This window comes from Megalopta genalis, chromosome 4 (genome assembly GCF_051020955.1).
Source record: "Megalopta genalis isolate 19385.01 chromosome 4, iyMegGena1_principal, whole genome shotgun sequence".
Lineage (NCBI taxonomy): Eukaryota > Metazoa > Arthropoda > Insecta > Hymenoptera > Halictidae > Megalopta > Megalopta genalis.
In genome coordinates, this window is record NC_135016.1 from 29814254 (window position 1) to 29833137 (window position 18884).

An 18884-nucleotide genomic window follows, 5' to 3' on the forward strand; every position below is an offset into this window, starting at 1 on the left:
AGAAAATCACCAGTTTGTATGTCAATTGCAATTATCTATACATTCATGAATGTAAAGTATGAAGTAGTGAACGACAGTCAAGTAAATTAGTAAATTCTTATATATTTATACATAAGTCCCATAAAAAGAATTGGCTGATGTGATACAGAAAATGTTATCGATAAATATTGCAATTATTCTATTTATACAATCTTCCAAGATAATTTCTTAACATTTAAAAATCGCATTTTTATCAACCGAGTTTTCCGCAAGTTGACATTCCTATTAAAATGCTTAACTTATTAATTGACAGAATTGAACAAGTCACAATTTCTACTCTTTATATATACATATATGTGTACATAATGTTAGCTGTAAAATTGAAATCAAACATTAAATAAAATATATCATTTTTATAACGGGAAAGATTTGCTCTGTAATTACCTTGCTTTTTACATGTGTGAAAAATATTTCTCCAATTTTTTTAGAAGACTTTTGCTATCGCAGTGTCCGGGATATGCGCTCAAAGACTTTTGCACCGCAGTATAACTTGTCTGCAAGTCTCCAACCTATGGATTTTGATACGATTTATAACTTCATAAGCTAATTATTAGAATAATTTATAGGATACCATTACCTCATAAGCCAAGTAAGCACTGTTAAAATGAGGTTCATAAATGAAATTTGCAATATTTGCAGCAGCATGGAAATATGTTCGAGCTGCTGTTAGATTTCCATTTCGTATCTGTATAACTCCAAGATTATTGTATGCTAACGCATGTCTATTGTCACTTACAATAGTAAGTTTCAAACATTCTTCTGCCATTGTTATATCACCTACTGTCTGAAATTTCTTGTTTGTTAAACTATTGAAGAACATGATTGAAAGTACTAAAAATAGTTTGTGTACCTACTAGAGCAATGTGGGAAATGTTATACCATACATCTGCTGCGTTTTCATCTGTAGAAAGATTAAGTGCCCTTTCAAAGCATGATATAACATGATCATACTGCTGGGAATAAAAACAGCATAATCCAAGATTGTTGAATAGCTCAACATTGTACACACCCATCTGTAGCAGTCGTCTATGTCGGAAATAAGAAGAAATTGAATTTTGTATCATCTTTATCTGTTACATCTATATTTACTTGTACCTATAGAAACGTAAAGCCAGTTCTGGCTGATCATTATAGAAATGATGCATGCCGATGCTGGCTATTGCTTCCGTATGCGAAGCATCTTCCTGAACAACCATTTTATAATACTTCAATGACATACTTGCATTATTTAAACCATCAAATATGCGTCCCATTTCAGTAAGAATATTTACATCGCTAGGAAAATACTCGAGACCCTTTTTACACGTCTCTAAAGCTGTCAATGGTTGATCTAGCCTAATATATACCCTGACTAGTCTCAACACAGATTCAATAGTTTTGCAATCTTTCAATGCTGATTTAAACTGCTGTTCAGCATCTCTTATCAATCCTAAACTATAATAGCATTTGCCAAGTTGCACTTTCCACCACCAATCTTTGTATTGACAGACTTGTGTTGCTTGAACTGCCAAGTCTAGCGCCTAAGAATATTTTTAGTGATCCTTCACTGTTAACTAGATATTTTAAGTAATGCATACTTACATATCTTACATCGTGTTCATGATAATATATATATTCAAATAATGGTTTTGCAATGCTAGGTTGACTAGCATACTTTGCGATGTTCAAACGAGACAGTTGTATGAATGGTCCTCCAGGCTCTGTTAACATGGATGCTGTACCTAATCTATACATTACAAAGTTATTAATATTTTAATTGTTATTTGAGAATTCTGGAAGTAATTTAGTAGGGAGTGTACCTAACACTGCGACTAGAATTTGCCGTAATTGGTCTGGCAGTCATGGCAGTTCTTGGTGTTTTCAATGTCTGCTCGAATGACTGAGATATTGCAGACTGTGTAGCTGGCCGTACAACCCCTGTGAGTGGCCTTCCTACAAAATTAATACATCATTTATATTTGTTTGTAATCAAGCAAGAACTTTATTATTTAAAGACATATTGAAGTTTCTAAATAAAACCTGATTGTGTCTTGGGTCGTAGATATAGTCCTGTATGACTAGTGCCAGGATTTTTTAAGGATGTACCGGGTCTAGGCATAGAAGATATGCTATAATTATCTAGTAAGCTTTCAGCAATTCCTTCTTCTTCTCCTTCTATATCATCTACATATACTTGTAATGTTAAGGCACGCATTTTTAACACCCACACAGCCTGTGATAAAATAAATTGTATGATAATTAGCATTATATAAAGAATAGTTCATTAAACTTTTGCATACCTGGTCTAATGGATTTTTTCTTAACAATTCTGAACAGACTGCTGCACATTCTTCGTATTTTCCCCTACTAAATAAACTGAGAGCTTTGAACAATTCCATGAATGCATTTAAAAAATACCTAAGAAAAAAATTATGAACATTGATTAAATTGTGAGAAAATAGCTTATTATTTTAGGATATCGTACTATTGTACCTGTCTACAACTAAGTGTCTATGTATATTGTAGACGAACGATTTTTCCAGGTGAAAATATTGATTATTTTGCTTATAACCCTGACTGTAAGAAACATGGATAAATGTTGAAATGCTTATTCTGCTTATGTTTTGCATTAAAAATATATATAAAAATATCAGCAGATGAAAATCAATATACCGTTAATTAAATGTTAACAATTTGATAACGTTTTATAATAGCAACTTTTTGAAGTTGATAAAGGACTGTCATATTTTTTAAACGTTCTTACTTCTGTCAGTCAAAATATGAAGAAAATCATTATACGTTATTTGTAAATTAATTTCATCTACTTTTTATATTATTGGTTATGGAAATTGGGAAAACTCAATTTATATTTGGAACAATGAAAGATATCGATGTGAATTCTAATAGGTCCCTATTTTTCTGTATAATTTTATTAACAAAATATTATACAATACAGTAATACATCTACATCTATTTTTTAGTATTAAAGAAGCTTTCAATGATTTCTTCAAAAGAAAAAGTATAGAAGAACAATGCACAGAAGAATCCTTGATGTGTCTACATGAAACATTTCTGGTACATTTAAAAGATATTAAATCATTAGCATTTTATATTACTGATTAATAATTTTAAAAGACTAGATAGTGCACCTTAATTTAGAAAATATTGTTTTTGTAGACATCAGAAAATGGAGAAATGAACATTTCCCAACTAAACAATGCTTTTAAATACATATTACATATTACAATACCTGATGATGAGTTTGAAACACTATTTAAAAAGGTATAAGTAGAATAAAAGTATCAATCTGTGCAAGTTTAATTTCATTGCATTGTTAATTACAGATGAACAGAAAGAGAGATGGAAATGTAACATGGAATGAATTTATTTCCTATTTATTATTAGAATTCCAGAAAAAGGATACTGCCCTATGTTGGCAGATAATGAAGCTTCCAATAACAGATGCACCTGAATTAATAAAATCGCACCACCGTACACCTATACATAAAATCGTATTTTGTCCTGAGATTCTCCAAGATAGAACTGGAGGTTTTCAAAGAGGATGTTATTTAACAATTACAAAAGAAGGAATTGTGAATTATTGGTCACTGGATCTAAAATACGAGCGTACTGTACAATCCACAAGTCGTTAGTATTCTTTAACTTTTCAATCATTTATAGTTCGTTTATAAATACTAAACGTTTGCTTTCCTTGCAGCCTTTTTAAAAGTACAACAAACTTTAATAACTGACATGATTGTAATGCCAGATGTGCAAATAGTATGTATAAGTTCTACTGAGTGCGATTTAAGATTCTACGATAGTGTGGCTAAAAAATTTGACTTGAGAGTGGTGGTTTGTTAAATTCTCAGTAGATATTAACTAATTCCATAAATGATACATTTTTATAGCAGAAACAATGCATGTAGATATCAAGTCTAGAAAGAGCAGTCACTTGTATGAGCTACTACTACAGTAAAAATATCAAGGAAGACTCATATATCGTTCTTGGAGATATGAGTGGATCTGTTAAACTTATTTCATTCTCCTCTGTGGATAGAGGTCCATTCAAACAAGATCCCCAACGTGATGTGTCGTTCTTTCGTTATGAATCTGTTCTAAAGGCAAGTAATTCAATTATATTATACTTCAATTGTACAGTAGTTTAAATGATAATGATTTCAAATATAGGGTGAAGTACCAGGATTACAAGTTACAGAACTTAACAGAGTGCATACGGATTGGGTAAAGCAGGTAGCTTACTATGGGAGTCTGAAGGCTTTCATGTCCAGCAGTAGATGTCCCATTTGTTCTTTGCTATTTAGTGATTTTACAGGAAAAAGAATACAATATATATTTAAAGTTAACATGGGAATAACTTGCTTCACTGTTTGTGAAGGTACATTTTTGTAACATAAAGCTGACATTGACAGTCTTAATCATCAAATTTTTTTAGAAAGCCAAATGTTAGTAACTGGAGGACCTGATTGCATAGTTCGGATTTGGAACCCATTTGTGACAAAACAAGCTAATTGTGTTTTTCAAGGACACCATGCAGCTATTTGCGGCTTAGTAGTTCAAAATAATGGCAAACGTGTTTACTCTCTCTCAAATGATAAATGCATCAAAGTATGGGATGTGGTATCACAATCTTGTATTCAGGTTTCTGTAATAATTTCAGTAAAACTATGTGTTACTTATAATCTTCATACTGTGAGATGTAATCAGAGATTTATTTCGATGTTCACAGACATACAATGGTCTTCCAAGCGAATTAGGTGAACATACATTAATGACTTTAATTTACAATTCATTGAATCATAAAATGATTATTGCTAGTTTAATGATCGCTGTAGTTATTTGCGATCCTGTAATCAATGAGGAAGTGTCAGATGGTTACACTCATACAAAACCAATTAGCTGTGTCCTATACAATCATCTTTACAAAGTGGTACTGTTTAAGTTATCTAAGAGCCTTATATATACTTCATAAACTAATGTAAGATGATAAGGTATAATTCGTTATGTTTAGGTAGTTTCCACTGGCTTAGATTCTTGTATAATAATTTGGGATCCATGGCTTGGAAGTCGCTTATACTTGGTAACACATGCACACAGTCAATTTCTATATGGTCAATATCATGATGTTGAGATTACTGCTGCTTGCTTTGATCAAGCTGATCAATTACTTGTAACTGGTGCTCGTGATGGATCATTGAAAATATGGAATTTCAACACTGGTACCTGTTTAAGGAATATGACACTTGACAAGAAAAAGTATACGTTTATTTGATTAAATTATGATTGTAATTCTGGTGAATTGAAATGTAATTGAATTAATTTATGATTGTAAGTCATAAAGTAATTCAGTTGTAATTGTACAACTGTGGATATTGAGTACTTTTTGAGCTATTATCCTTGTTACTTTCTTTATTTAGTGAAATAACAAGTTTGGCTTGGATAGAAAATCGAATTTTGTCTAGTGGTTGGAATCGTCAAGTTGTAGAATTTGCAACTTCTGATACAAACATATTTATAAAAAGTTGGGGAGTAAATCATACTGATGATATTCTTTGCTCGGCTATATGGTATCCTCAAGTATTGGCAACAGCAACGCATAATGGAGAAATAATACTTTGGAGATTGGAGACTGGTCAACCATTTCGAAAGTATGAAGTACAGAATCCAACAGCCAGGTACAAAGACATGAACAATATGTTTTTTATAATATTAACTTATAAATGATTTAACTACATATAATATTAAACAGATTCAACATAAGACACAAAAAAAATGGAGATAGCAGGGAACAGAACTATCAAAGGCAACATTTTTTAAATAGTTAACGATATTAGTCTGACGTTACAAATAGGTAGCATTAACATAATTATATTTAAAATCTACAGACACTCCCAAATTTCTAAACACCAACAATCAGCATTGAAGATTATAAGAACTGTTGCTGTACGAGCTATGCTATTTCTAAATGCTCGACCATCTAAACCCAATGTTGGGACATTATTGGTTTCTCTTGATTCTGGTTTAATACAAGTTTGGAATCATCATCCAGCTGGTGGATTTTTGGAAGCTTTTCATGTCATTCACAGTGAGGGTGACTGTGCATTGTCATTAGCAACAGATCCGAAAAACGATTTCCTTGTAACAGGTAAAAGAAAGAACTTATAATGTATATGTAGAGTTCTTTTTATATACAAATTTATTGATCACTAATTAATGTAATACTTCATAATGCATAAATATTGTGACGTACAATCATAATTGTTTAAAAATACATACCACACAATTTATCATAAACATTATAATCTGTTATTTGCGTAACTACTTTCGATGTAGCATAGTATGTGAAAATGCACATACATTTTTCGAAGATGTTATTTTGTATTAAAAACTAGAGAGTGATCTTACTTTAAATGGTTTAGGTCATAATAAAGGATACATTAAGGTTTGGCATCTCACTAACTATCTGACGCCAAATGGCTCCAAAGTATGTATGTCTCTATTAAGACTCGAGTTTCCATTTCTATGGAAAGATAGAATCGACGGAAGGGCAAAAAGAGCAGTCAGAAATCAACCATTGCCACTTTTGCTGACTTCTGTACGGGGTCACACGAAACCTGTTAAGTCTGTGCAGATCATTTCTGACACACATATTATCGTTAGGTAATTTTGATTGCCTAACACTTATATCTAATTATCAATTTTTTAGATAATTACGAATTTTAATTTCATACGTACAAAAATGTATTATTTTTTATTCCATATCTTTAGACAGGTTTATGACTCAGAAAGTTGACTACTCAAATTAATTTCATTCAATGACCTCGAAATAGATAAAAATAATTTTGTTAGTATACAGTGTGTCCAGATAAACTGTATGCTCACATAAAAAAGCTTCGTTATAATTTTAGAGGGTTTCTATTTTTTTAAGTGGCAGCACAGATTGCACGGTACGCTTATGGACATTAGGTGGATGTTATATATCAACTTTTGGAACTTTCAAAACATGGTCACCAATTTTGCCTACAATTCCAGCATACAAATACTTCAACGACTACAAACTTCCACCTGATGTTGCAAGATCTGCAAGTTTTACTAGCATGAAAGTAATTTAAAATTTTTAACGTCATTTCTTTAAAATTAAATTTGAAATCTTCAATATTACATTTGTACTAAATAGTTGTTAGAGGGAGGTGAAAGAAAAGCAATAAAAGAACGCAAGGATGATATCTCAGATTTCGTGAAATCCGCGATTATTGAACGTCCTGTGATAGATGGGAGAAGACTTACGATCTCAACTATAGGGCCGTCAGTTTCAAAGATCTTTCTGGATTGCCCAACTTTGAATACCTCGTTATCATATGTGAGTATACTTTTATCTTAAACAACTAAAAATGTTAATTCTTAAAAATTACTAACAAATAGTAATGGTTTCTTATATTATGAGTTCATTCAAAATAATGCTTTCTTTAGATACCTATATACACACACGTACGATTAAAATCGTTAGAGAATATTCGAACACCGATGCTACCACCAATTTTACAGCAGCAAAAAGAATTGATGTAAGTTATTCAGATTAATAGAAATATTATTTATAAATCATTTTTGAACATTGTAAAACTTTTCCAGCAAGAAACAAAGCCGCAATACGTAGACGATACATTGAGAACTGAGAAAAGTTTTCATGTGTCCAAAGAAGCAACATCAGGAGTGAAATAATTAAGGCGCATTACATTGAATAAAATCTATTTCTTGTTAATAACTATCGCATTTGTATAACTACTTATTAATTAGCGATAACTAATGATGCATAAATAAAATATAATGAAAGCGGTGGTATTTTGCCAAATTGGTAAAATTAGTACATTAAAAAACAGCAGTCTTACAATCATTGATGTCATATCAAATTGATTATAGCTTTTCGACGCTGATATGATATAACATCATTTTTATATCACATACGTTACAACACGGTATTAACAGGCACTATCGGTTTAAGGCATAACAGGGTAATTAACAACATTGCATTCGATAAACTGTACCTTCTTTTTATTCGGCTTCCATCATAGAATAACGAGGCGGTGTTTTCCAGATTGCACTGGACGTACGCTTTAATCTACTTCTGTCTATACCTTGGAATAATTCTGTTAAATCTGGTGTGCACTTCTTCGAGTCGAAGAAACTGAGGATTGCATTTCCTGGGACATATCGTTGCATTGCAAGTTGTCCTTTACGTATGTGTGCTAAAAAGGAAACATCTCTTTTAATTTTTGAACCTTAAATTAAATCTTTATTAAATGCATTAAGCTACAAAACGACTCTATATGAAAGAAACATTTGTTATACAAGAAATATTAACTATCTAATAGAAAAATACTTGGACGATCTTACGTTGTGCCCAGTACGGAATTTCATGTTTCGGTTTAGACTCATCGTCAGATCCGTCTTCGTCAGGTTCACTATCCAAAACGTAGTTCATTGGACCCTGATGTTTATTTGCGTATTTTGCCTAAAAGAATTTATTATTATTATGACATCTTTTGCGAGGAAATCGCTAACTACTAAATGCCCAAAAAATCTGCATATAAATACTTACTTGTGCCTGAAGCATTTGATTCTTTAGTCTTAATGCTTCGGCGTTCATCTGCTGCTGAGCCCTCACGTCCAATTCTTTTCGTTTTTCAGCCTCTTGTTCCCGACGTCTTTGTTCGGCCAATATTCTCTCCGCGTCTTCTTGTTCCTGCAAACGTTGCAAACGTTGCTGCTCTTCTTGTCTTCTTCTTTCTTCTTTTTCCTGCAATTCATCATATTTCATAAAACTGTGAACTCATCTTTACGAGGAGAATATACGAATTAAACATACATGAGCCCGTTGCAACTGAGCCATGCGTTTTTTCTCAATTTCCTCGCGTTGCTTCTCCTGCACCTGTTGCGCTAAACGCATTTTTTCTTCTCTTTCTTTCTCAGCTTTCAAACGCTTTGCCACCTCCATTTTCTCTTTGGCCTCTCTCGCCAACTTGTTCTTCAATTCTTTTTCTTGCCTTTTCCTTTTTCAGAGAGTATAGATGCTCGTTACAATATCTATTAACAGTCTAACACTCGTAGCTTTCCTACCTTCTCTTCTCCTCCGTTTGAAGTCTCAGTGCCTCGTCCCGTTTCTTCCTCGCGTCCTCGTCATTCAATTTGCGCCTCTTGTCGTCCAATTTGTCCAGAGAATTGCGTTTGTTCACAGTTTTCGAAGGCTGAATGAATGACTCCACTGATGTGATGACATTTGTACGCGTTGCGATTAATGGCCTGCTCTGTGAACATTCAAATAATTGTTACAACATAGATAAAGGACCTGATTTATAAAAATGTTTAATTCTTACATTATGCTGAATAGGAGTATTCGATGGGGTTTGTGGAATACGACTAACAGACATAGGCAATTGAATCTTAGTCTTTCCCAGCGGTGTCATTTTCTGCTGCGGAATAATGCTTCCTTTAACCGGAACTTGTAGTTTGCTTTTCTGAGCAGATTGAACCTTGTTCTAAAACAAATTATATTACAATATTTGATGTATGAAACATCAAATATTATCCAATTACGTTTGAATTACCTCTTTATATTCATCTAATTCCTTAGCTTGCTTCGCCAACGAAATCTTTTTAGCTTTCGCCAATGACTTGCGCGCCAATTTCTGGGCAACTGTTCTCTCTGCAGTTTTTATGTTCTCCGAAACCTCTGCTTGTGCAGCAGCCAAGGCTCTTGTTTTTGTTCTAGTCAACCTGGTAGGTGCATCAACATCAACTGCAGACATCGGACTAGGCATACTCACTTGTTCAAAAGCCTCCACCCTTTTCTTAACAGATTCTTTGGCATAAGGACTGAATAAAGCATTAGATTTATACGTGTTTCTAATTTCTTTTAGTGTCATGCCTGAGTTTACGCCCTTTGAAACAGTTTTTGCAGGTGTATTGAGGACCTCATCTTCGCTCGACGTCGTAGAGCTTACTTCACGCTTGTGGCGTTTCCGCATCTCTTGCTTCTTTAGATTAGGGCGATGTTTCTTAATCTCTGGGGATGATTCGTCGTCCGTTATCAGATCGTCGAACTCTTTGTTTATCATTGTGTTTTTTAACTGTTGCATCCTGTCCTGCAGGGCTTTTGAAGGTGATTGAATCTTCAACGTCGTAGGCGACTGAGTCTTTGATCTCTTAGATGTTCGAGTCTTCATCAGTTCAGGTGACTTGAATTCAAACTGCGATTGAACCTTCGACGTTCTAGGCGACTTAGACTCGGACTGCGACTGAACTTTCGACATTGGAGGCGACTTAAACTGAGACTGTGACTCACTGTTTTTCAGCTGACTTTGTTTCTGTATGTTGTTCTTATTGTTCTGCTTGATTGTTACAGTTTCATTCAATTTGGTCACTGACAAAGGTTCCAGAACTACTGTCACGTTCATCATTTTACTTATAACATGAGTGGAGTTTAAATTCATTGTTGAATTCATAATTGGCATAGTTTTCTCGATTGCGTCCTCGTACATCGAAGGATCGTCGAGAATTCCTGCTTTTGGTGCGATAACTGTGTCGTTCATGATATTAGAGTTTTTATTACTCAATGGAAATGTTCTTTCCCTACTGGACTGATGTGTTAATGAAGATTTTCGTGATTCTTTAATTTTTTCAGTTTCCATCATTTCCTCTTCCTTTAAAGTACAATCATTATCTACATTTTCTTCTATTGAAGCTTTTGCAGTTCTTAGCATACTTTCTTCTGTTTTACTGTGTTTCCTGGGACCTTGAATGGACTCTTCATCCGAGCTGTTCTTTGAAGATTTCTTTCTCTTCGCTCGACTTTCGTGTTTTTTCTGCTAATTTGGTTATTATTTTAAGTTAAAATAAATGTAATAAATTTTCAAGTAATATAACTGCTATACAAACCTTTAAGTGCACCTCTTCTTCATCAAACACCGAAGGCCTTCTCATCTTTGTATTAATTGATAATGATTGTTGCTTTTTAATAATGTTTATTGCTCTTTCTGAAGCTTTTCTCTTTGTTCGACTCTGTGTCACTTCTAATGAACTTACTTCAGCACTGTCTTTAAGGTTTGTTTTTATATTTATAGATCCAGATTCCGATACTGTAGTGTCAATAGCAATAACATCATCTTCTGGAATAGTTTCAATACGTTGTACTCCCTTCTTCCTTGTTATCTTGGGTGTTTTCGGAATTAAAGGACCAGATGCTGATTGCGGTATTTGAGTTAGTAAAGTATGTAAATACTCAATGGTATTCTCCAGATTATCATTAATAGATTTCTTTACTTCCGTATAGTAATTATAAATATTTGAAACATCTTTAGCAATCATTGCCTTAATTTTATCTTTGGATCTGGTAGCCATGTTCAAAATCTGAAAAACATTCACAACTTTAATTAAGTCATGTGGAGAGATATAAAGTATCAATATAAATAAGAGGATATTTTTCTAATTCTTCAATAAGATGTGTGTGTGTGTGTGTGTGTGTTTAAGAAAATGATTAAATATATTATTTAATTTATTCGAAATATATTATGTTATAATTTACGACAGATTTAGTGTACGTCTTTTCGTACGATTTTATTGATATAAAACTGAATTGTCATCATAATTGAAAACACAATACATTGTAAATACTAAAGGACGTTAACACGAAGTGTATATTAGTTATGCTAATTGCAATGAATTAAACGAAATGGAAGACCGTTTGTCGGGATACTCACCTCTTTTTTCTAATTGTAAAAGCAAGTAATAAATTAAAACGATCCGCTTCCACTACAAAGATGCAAAAACTACACACCTAGTAAGTTTTACTAACACGATGTATGAGGGGAAAGCCAACTTTAACGACAATCTCCATTTCGTGCTTGTCCTGGCGGGACAATCAGGATCGTGCAAGTTTGGACAAATATGTAACGACTTTTCGGTTCAATTTGAAACACGACCGCAGGAACGCCATCTACTCTCTGAAACCCGCCATTTCCTCTAGAGACATTTTCAATGTCTCTTTGCTACTTTCTAATTGGTTGAATGTCTTTAATTCAATTATGTAAACAATTTATTACATACAAGGAATTGATGTTTATAATATCATACACTCGAGGAATCGTACAGCTTCCAGGATAACTGACCACAGTGTGTTCTTTCAGTTATAATTTGAACCAACGGAACTTGATAAATCTCCACGAGAAAGGTTGTCGTCATTTTAAGTAGAAATGATTGACCACCTGGTGGAAAGAATTAAAACTAATTGGCTAGCGATTTGAGCATCTTACCATAGGGTGTTTCTAAATTATGTTATTTTCGAGAGGTAAGGGGTTCCTGAGTGTTCTTTTTTCTTAGCGCAAATACAATTCGTGATTTTATTTACAAGTTATTAACGAAAAACACTGACTAATGAGAGGCGAACTTCGCTGACGCAAAGTGGCCGGAAATAACAATTTTGGTATACCCTGTAAAATATCTTCATTGTGACTAAAAGGGCAAAAATTACTTTCGAAGAAAATATAATCTTCCCGGTTTTCCGGTTAATACCTTTTAATTTTTCGGACCTCCAATTGAAGCTAGAAGAGCGAGCTTGAGATTGTCATTTAAATTCAAATTTAAATTTACCTTCTGATCGACGCGTGCGCACTGGAAATTGTTTACCTAAGAACACCGAAGTCGGAGTTGTATGTATACATATTGGTCGTACCTCGCATCTTAAAAGATTCTACGTGGTTTGGTAGAACAGCGGATGAGCATCACTGACGATCAGGGCAGCCACGAAAAAGCGAGGTTTCTCCCACCATCCTCTACGAATTTGTTGAGGATTTTAGGATGCACGAGGTGCGATGAGAGAAACCTCGCTTTTTCGTAACGAATCCTGTGCTGACTATGATCCGACATGCGCAGATCGCAGATAATATCGTTCGCAACGTTCTGCAATGATCAGATATTTGATGGCGTATGCACGCCGACTCATGATTCTCGATCAGTAGGGAATTGTGGTAGAAGTATGAAAGATCGGGATTCCGAATTGTCTTCCTGTTGCAATATAGTTGCTCGCGCGAAGTGTCACGCGTGTCACGGAATGTAACCTATAAACGTAGGAGAATTGGTAAACATCAAAAACACACACGGATATAGCAGGTGGCCTCGGTCTAGAACGAATGTTTACTAAAAAGCTCTATGTCATCACGATAGTATTAAGAAAACCGCCGTGCGAAGCATCCACTGAACCCGTCTAGAAATGAAAATAACGAAATCCACTATAGCTCTTCTGGTCTCTGTGTTAATGTTGTCGATCCTCGTAGCTAATGTTGCCGACTTGATCAATGTCGACACTCATGTTTTGGACGAGACATTATCCAATAAACAAGCGCGAGAAGAATGGTCGCATCCGAAGTTTTACGATATTGGAACGTCGTTCGACCACCTGATTTGGTTTTTACAGGTGTGTGTCTATTATTAACCGAATCATTCCATCGTGACAGTTCTGCACAATTAATTAACCAATTAACGCTTAGTGTTCTGATTCAAACCATTTCATTGTCATTTTTATAACAAAACTTAGTATTAATTTCTATTATTTTTAGATTTCGGACATACACATCAGCATATTTCGAGATCCATTTAGGATAACAGAGTTCAGAGATTTTTGTAATGTTACTGTGGATATTATTAAACCTTCTGTTGTGCTTGCTTCAGGTCAGTTTCTGTTCAGTAACAATAGTTGTAATAGTTCATTTCGCAATAGTCAAAATTTTAGTGTAACAAACATAGAGTCAGACAGGTATTCAAGATTATTTTTAGAAAGACCTATTTATAATCTCTGCTAAGCTCTTGTCTAAACAAAAGCACTATTGTTTTCCTTGCAGTTTTCTTTACTTTATGATGTAATGTTTATATCGATATATTAATACAAGCTATTTGTATCGTGATTTAACAGGTGATCTCACAGATGCAAAAACCAAAGATAAGATGGGATCGAAACAAATATTAGAAGAATGGCAATATTATAAGCAAGTGTTAGATGAGACTAAAGTTAGCAAGAGAACACTATGGCTAGACGTAAGAGGCAATCATGGTATGAACTACACAATTCTGTTTAACCCAAGAATTATAAAAAAGAGTTGATACACGTTTATATTTTCAGATAATTTCAATGTCGTTAGTCTTGAGGCAAAGAATAATTATTATTCCAATTATTCTATCCAAGGGAAAGTACATCCAAGATCTTACATGTACACGATAAATATTGGTTCTGAATTATACACTTTTATTGCTGTGGATGCTTGTCTAAAACCTGGTCCAAAAAGACCATTCAATTTTGTTGGAGTATTAGATGACCAAGAAATGAGAACTATAAATGAACTGGTAAATAAGTCTCAGGAAAATAATGCTGACTTTATAATATGGTTTGGTCACTATCCCACTTCTTGCATACTTTCACAAACCAATACAGGTGTTAGAAATGTTATAGGTGAGAAACTATGGGATGTTTATTATTGTAAGGTTGTTACTGATTTATTGCATGCAACAAACATTTTCAATGTGTATTTAGGCAAACTCAAAGAGAGTATGGTATACCTTTGTGGGCATTATCATACACTCGCTGGAACGGTACCAAATATGTATACACTGCAACAGGCAGGATTTCTAGAATTAGAATTAGCTGACTGGAAAGATAATAGAATGTAACGTATCCATATAATTGTTAAAAATACTTAAAATATATTCAGTAACAATTGTAGTTATGGAATTATTGTTCTGTATATTGTTAGGTACCGTGTAGCAACAGTAGATCATGGTCAGTTCTCTTTTATTGATGTCAAATATGGAGAATGGCCAGTGATATTGATTAGCAACCCTAAACATGCTTTATATATGATGCCTAGGAAGGAAAATGTTTTGTCCATTGTTAAATCCACACACATCAGGTAAACTTTTAAAGGTTCAAACACTTGTCTTTTTATTAAGACTTACGGATTTCTGTCCTATTTATACTGTTAATAATTTATATATTTATATGCTATTATTATAGAGTGCTGGCATTTTCAATAGCACCAATAAAGAGCGTCAAAGCTCAATTGGACGATGGTGTTTGGTTTAAGTGCGAACATATTAAAGGACCTCTTTATACTTCTAAATGGAATACAACAGCATTCCTGGATGGGATACACATTATTCGAGTTTAGTACAATAAGTTTGTTTCTCTACTTTTCCTTAGACAAAGTATAGAAACTGTCTTTTTTATATCGAAACTTGAAAAGGATGTTAATATTTGTTGAATAATGCATTTCATTACGTATCTAATAATTTATGTAAATCAAATTTCTTAAACGTCATTCCATATTCGATATCTCATAAATGCATTTTAATTAACCTGCATAGATACGACGATGTTTTGGATTAACATTTATCATTTTTCATTCGTATCATTAAATACTCTGATGTTTAGATTTAGTATGCGATACCACGTTTCTAATATGTGACGTGTATTTCAGGTAAGAGTTGTAGACTCGGATGGTAGAGAGACAATAGTTTTCCAGCCTTTTGCTCTTGACGGATCTCGTCTATCATTCCGTATTCTACCTCGACTAATACTTATGTCAAATGTCAGCAATATCGTGAGTGGCATAGAATACAATTACTATTATTACATATAAGAATTATTTTTATAATGGAATGCAGTTTTTGTTTAGTTTCAGACCTTGTTTGGAACAATGTTAATCCTGTTAGTGGTCCCATTATGTTTACTACGTTTTCTTCACATATTGTGTGAAAGTAAGTACAAAGCAAAAGAAAATGTCATGCAATAAAAAAGCGCGTAGTTGAAGTAACTAAAAAGATATTTTCTTAAGTAGAAAAGCAACTGCATCGGCCGAGGTTTAGGATAAAATTTGTTCACTTATGGCTCCGGAAATTATGGATATTATCCACTGTTAATCGCTTGTGTTTTCCATTAGTTATATATGCGTTATATTTAACAGTTGGTAAGTAGTTAGAGATTTGCTTGCTATTATTTTAAAAGTTCTATTTGTAATAGAAATTTATTTTTCACAGGTCCATGGGCCATTGGTGAAGTTGTAGATAATCATACTGGCATAATCTTCGCGTGGGGAACGTTTGTTGGAAATTCTTATCTTCCCGGTGCCTTTACCTATGCCTACGGATTTTTTCAATTGTTTTCTTTCCATTTACCACTTACGTTAATCTTAGCTCACAGAGTAGATAAACGGTGAGACACAGTATTGTTTAAGCTTAGCAATGATTATTCTTAGACTGGCAATGTAATAATGGAAAACATAAATTACAGGCTACAGAGTATTGACAAACCTGATTATAAATCAGTCTCCAAAGTTTGTTTTCTATGGCAGCAGTTGCCAATAACGTTATTGGTTCTAATGCAAGCAAATATGGTTTACTTCTTTTGGTTAGCATATGGGACACTAGCTACTATGTTGTGTCCCTTACGCACGTGGAGCATTTTCTTAGCAATAATGTTATGGCATCAAGTGAATACAATGCCACCTTCATGTTTAAGGTATGAATTCATCCATTAAATAATGAATGTTTTGATATTTGAAGAATTGAAAACTCGAATATCGTTTTCCTTATTGTTTCTAGATCTGCAATAGCAATATGGTCATCCCATGGTTAATTTATACATAGTACAACAATTCTATACCAGAACGTAGCAAGTTACTAATATTTATTTAATACAATTAGACGATTTCACGCTTTTGCGTAAACACCGGTTACTTAACGAAAAAGTTGCATGCATGTTGAGTGAATTTATAGAAGAATTTTCGAAGTCTATAACAACCATAAATATACAACATTTAATTTATTATGTGTCATAGCTTTGACACATTTTACAAACCTAAACACAAGTATACAAGTCTGTTCAGAGTATTAGCTTTTTTTACATGTTGTGGAAAAAAATGTAACTCCTAATAATTAACCCTTTTGTCGATAAAATATTAAGGAAAGCCTTTTGAATAAATCAGTGTGAGATTTATATACATCATGTAGAAAGATTCGACTACAAGTCGGACCAAACGAATCCTAAACAAGTCGGACCAAAAAAAAATAGAATTATTAAATAATGATAAAAGAACTTTACACTGCAAAAATGTCGGACATCTTTTTCTGTACATTAGCGAGCAGCGAAAGGCTTAAATATTAGGAGTTCATTATTCAATCAGTTCCTTTAGAGAGTGCCACAGATTTTGCTTATTACGAAAGTTAAGTTGAAAACCGTTTACATTGAATATATTATTATAATACTCGTAAGTTAATTTTTATCATTTTACACATACAGAAATGTATTTCTATATTATTTTCAAATTTAAGATATGAAAATATGTATTGTTTTTATTTACTATGATATGTTATGTTATGTTATGTCTTTCAAAGAATTTTCCTTTATACAACGATAATTGAAATGCTTCCACGTTATATTTTAATTATATTTAAACATTATTATATACGTTGTGCAAAAAAGAAATACTGTTAAATTACAGGAAAGGGGAAAAAGAGTGCTGCCATGTATTTTTTTTTATATCTTGTATTTGATATTTAAGTTACTCATCAGTCTATGCGATATGAGTAGATAAAAGAGTATAACACAAATTGATATTTTAATATGTAAAATATAAATTTATATTTCATACGAAATATAAATTCAACATTCTTTTGTCTTCTAGATATGTATCATATTTCCGGTATTATTTTTACTGGACTGAATATTGTGATGTCTTTGATTAATTTGAAATTGTTAGTAATTCCAAATCAAGAGTGGTTTTAATTCTTTTTATTAATCTGTTTATAATCTAATATTCAGATTAAAGGAAGATACGAAAGTCTGTAGTCGAGATGTCCTATTATATTTGAAACTGTACGAGAAAAATAATCTTATAATTGTGTAATTCAAATTTTTGTTTCGTACGACTTTAACTTATTGTTAAATTTACTGTAATTCTGTTTGATCAAGTTTCAAATCTGTGATAATAAGTAAATCTAACAGCACATGAAAGTGGCATGTTAAAACATAGAGATATGACATTAATTTTTATAATGTAAATTTAATTTTAAATCGGATATGTTTCCGGACTGAAATTGGCATCTTAAACGTTGGTATAACACTGTAAAGTCAAATGAACATCTTTTTAAAGATGTAAATCAGTATTTCCTTAGAAGAATAGGTTTTATTGCTATTCTATATTTTTCTATAGACAATCTGATTGTCACTATTGTTGAAAACGATTTCAAAACTGCAAAATGTGATCTCGACGTATCGATGATTCCCAAATAGTACTCTACTGCAGTGCTCTACAGTATTTCTTATATGTATGCCAAATCTAATAAATGAGTTTAACAATTGCATTATCCAGTTTATCGTCAATGTAACATTATTGAATTTTTTTCACGCTGTTTCCGAGATTCTGGCAAATGTGTTATTTTGTGAGCATTGGGAATCATTGCGATAAATTCTTTTGTCACAACGAGTGTGTGTACATTTAATGTATTTTATAAAGCACTAGAAGAAAGAAGCAAAATAATATTATTTTCAGACCTTTCATATATAGCATAGATTATATGTATATGACCTTAACTGCTTATGTGATACAAATATTCTGTATGTGTGTAATATATTCATAGGAAGCAGAAGAAGAGTAACGCATGTGGGTGTTAATAAATGTTATATACAACAAGCAGTTGTAAAATACATTTATTCGTTAGTGTTGTAGAAAATTTCATTTTGTCTCTCATTCCTTACTCAGAATTAAAAATTTCAAAATTTATGATCTACATAGATTTTCCAATTT

The 18884-nt window shown here is 32.9% G+C and overlaps 4 protein-coding genes across 10 annotated transcripts; 2 read left to right on the forward strand and 2 right to left on the reverse strand.

Annotated features, from left to right (window-relative positions):
- Positions 1 to 82: 82 nt before the first annotated feature.
- BBS8 (tetratricopeptide repeat protein 8) lies at positions 83 to 2794 on the reverse strand. Of its 3 annotated transcripts, none has more exons than XM_076520918.1 (10): positions 2512 to 2794; positions 2319 to 2436; positions 2059 to 2251; positions 1839 to 1971; positions 1621 to 1765; positions 1135 to 1559; positions 894 to 1065; positions 617 to 823; positions 424 to 533; positions 83 to 351 (listed from the first exon to the last, which is right to left on the reverse strand). In XM_076520918.1, exons 1-9 carry the CDS (start codon positions 2646 to 2648, stop codon positions 432 to 434), a joined length of 1632 nt encoding a protein of 543 aa, XP_076377033.1. In that variant the 5' UTR covers positions 2649 to 2794; the 3' UTR covers positions 83 to 351; positions 424 to 431. The 3 variants fall into 3 exon arrangements, with proteins under 3 accessions (XP_076377033.1, XP_033322768.2, XP_076377032.1); XM_033466877.2 differs by having other exon boundaries at positions 424 to 548; positions 2512 to 2595; XM_076520917.1 differs by having other exon boundaries at positions 83 to 548.
- Positions 2787 to 7801, forward strand: WDY (WD repeat-containing protein WDY). Its single transcript, XM_076520915.1, has 19 exons — positions 2787 to 2925; positions 3000 to 3093; positions 3196 to 3300; positions 3363 to 3666; positions 3737 to 3873; positions 3948 to 4142; positions 4210 to 4417; positions 4475 to 4686; positions 4769 to 4796; positions 4875 to 4969; positions 5051 to 5295; positions 5457 to 5714; positions 5789 to 5842; positions 5925 to 6184; positions 6459 to 6699; positions 6968 to 7142; positions 7217 to 7399; positions 7510 to 7601; positions 7669 to 7801. The coding sequence occupies exons 1-19, from the start codon at positions 2861 to 2863 to the stop codon at positions 7691 to 7693; spliced, it is 2976 nt and encodes a 991-aa protein (XP_076377030.1). The 5' UTR covers positions 2787 to 2860; the 3' UTR covers positions 7694 to 7801.
- Positions 4712 to 11986, reverse strand: Incenp (Inner centromere protein). Of its 3 annotated transcripts, XM_076520916.1 has the most exons (10): positions 11793 to 11986; positions 10972 to 11442; positions 9642 to 10901; positions 9411 to 9572; positions 9154 to 9341; positions 8903 to 9086; positions 8636 to 8833; positions 8431 to 8548; positions 8082 to 8282; positions 4712 to 5262 (listed from the first exon to the last, which is right to left on the reverse strand). In XM_076520916.1, the coding sequence occupies exons 2-9, from the start codon at positions 11431 to 11433 to the stop codon at positions 8089 to 8091; spliced, it is 2766 nt and encodes a 921-aa protein (XP_076377031.1). In that variant the 5' UTR covers positions 11434 to 11442; positions 11793 to 11986; the 3' UTR covers positions 4712 to 5262; positions 8082 to 8088. The 3 variants fall into 3 exon arrangements, with proteins under 3 accessions (XP_076377031.1, XP_033322764.1, XP_033322763.1); XM_033466873.2 differs by lacking the exon at positions 4712 to 5262 and having other exon boundaries at positions 8067 to 8282; positions 9642 to 10898; XM_033466872.2 differs by lacking the exon at positions 4712 to 5262 and having other exon boundaries at positions 8067 to 8282.
- Positions 11987 to 12937: 951 nt separating this feature from the next.
- On the forward strand, positions 12938 to 18770 carry LOC117218503 (transmembrane protein 62). 3 transcript variants are annotated; one of them, XM_076520927.1, is made up of 13 exons: positions 12938 to 13504; positions 13647 to 13758; positions 14000 to 14137; positions 14207 to 14533; positions 14615 to 14747; positions 14835 to 14990; positions 15095 to 15242; positions 15558 to 15680; positions 15756 to 15837; positions 15915 to 16046; positions 16117 to 16291; positions 16370 to 16597; positions 16681 to 18770. In XM_076520927.1, the coding sequence occupies exons 1-13, from the start codon at positions 13301 to 13303 to the stop codon at positions 16712 to 16714; spliced, it is 1992 nt and encodes a 663-aa protein (XP_076377042.1). In that variant the 5' UTR covers positions 12938 to 13300; the 3' UTR covers positions 16715 to 18770. The 3 variants fall into 3 exon arrangements, with proteins under 3 accessions (XP_076377042.1, XP_076377043.1, XP_076377044.1); XM_076520928.1 differs by having other exon boundaries at positions 12939 to 13504; positions 15918 to 16046; XM_076520929.1 differs by lacking the exon at positions 13647 to 13758 and having other exon boundaries at positions 13305 to 13504.
- The last annotated feature ends 114 nt before the right edge of the window (positions 18771 to 18884 follow it).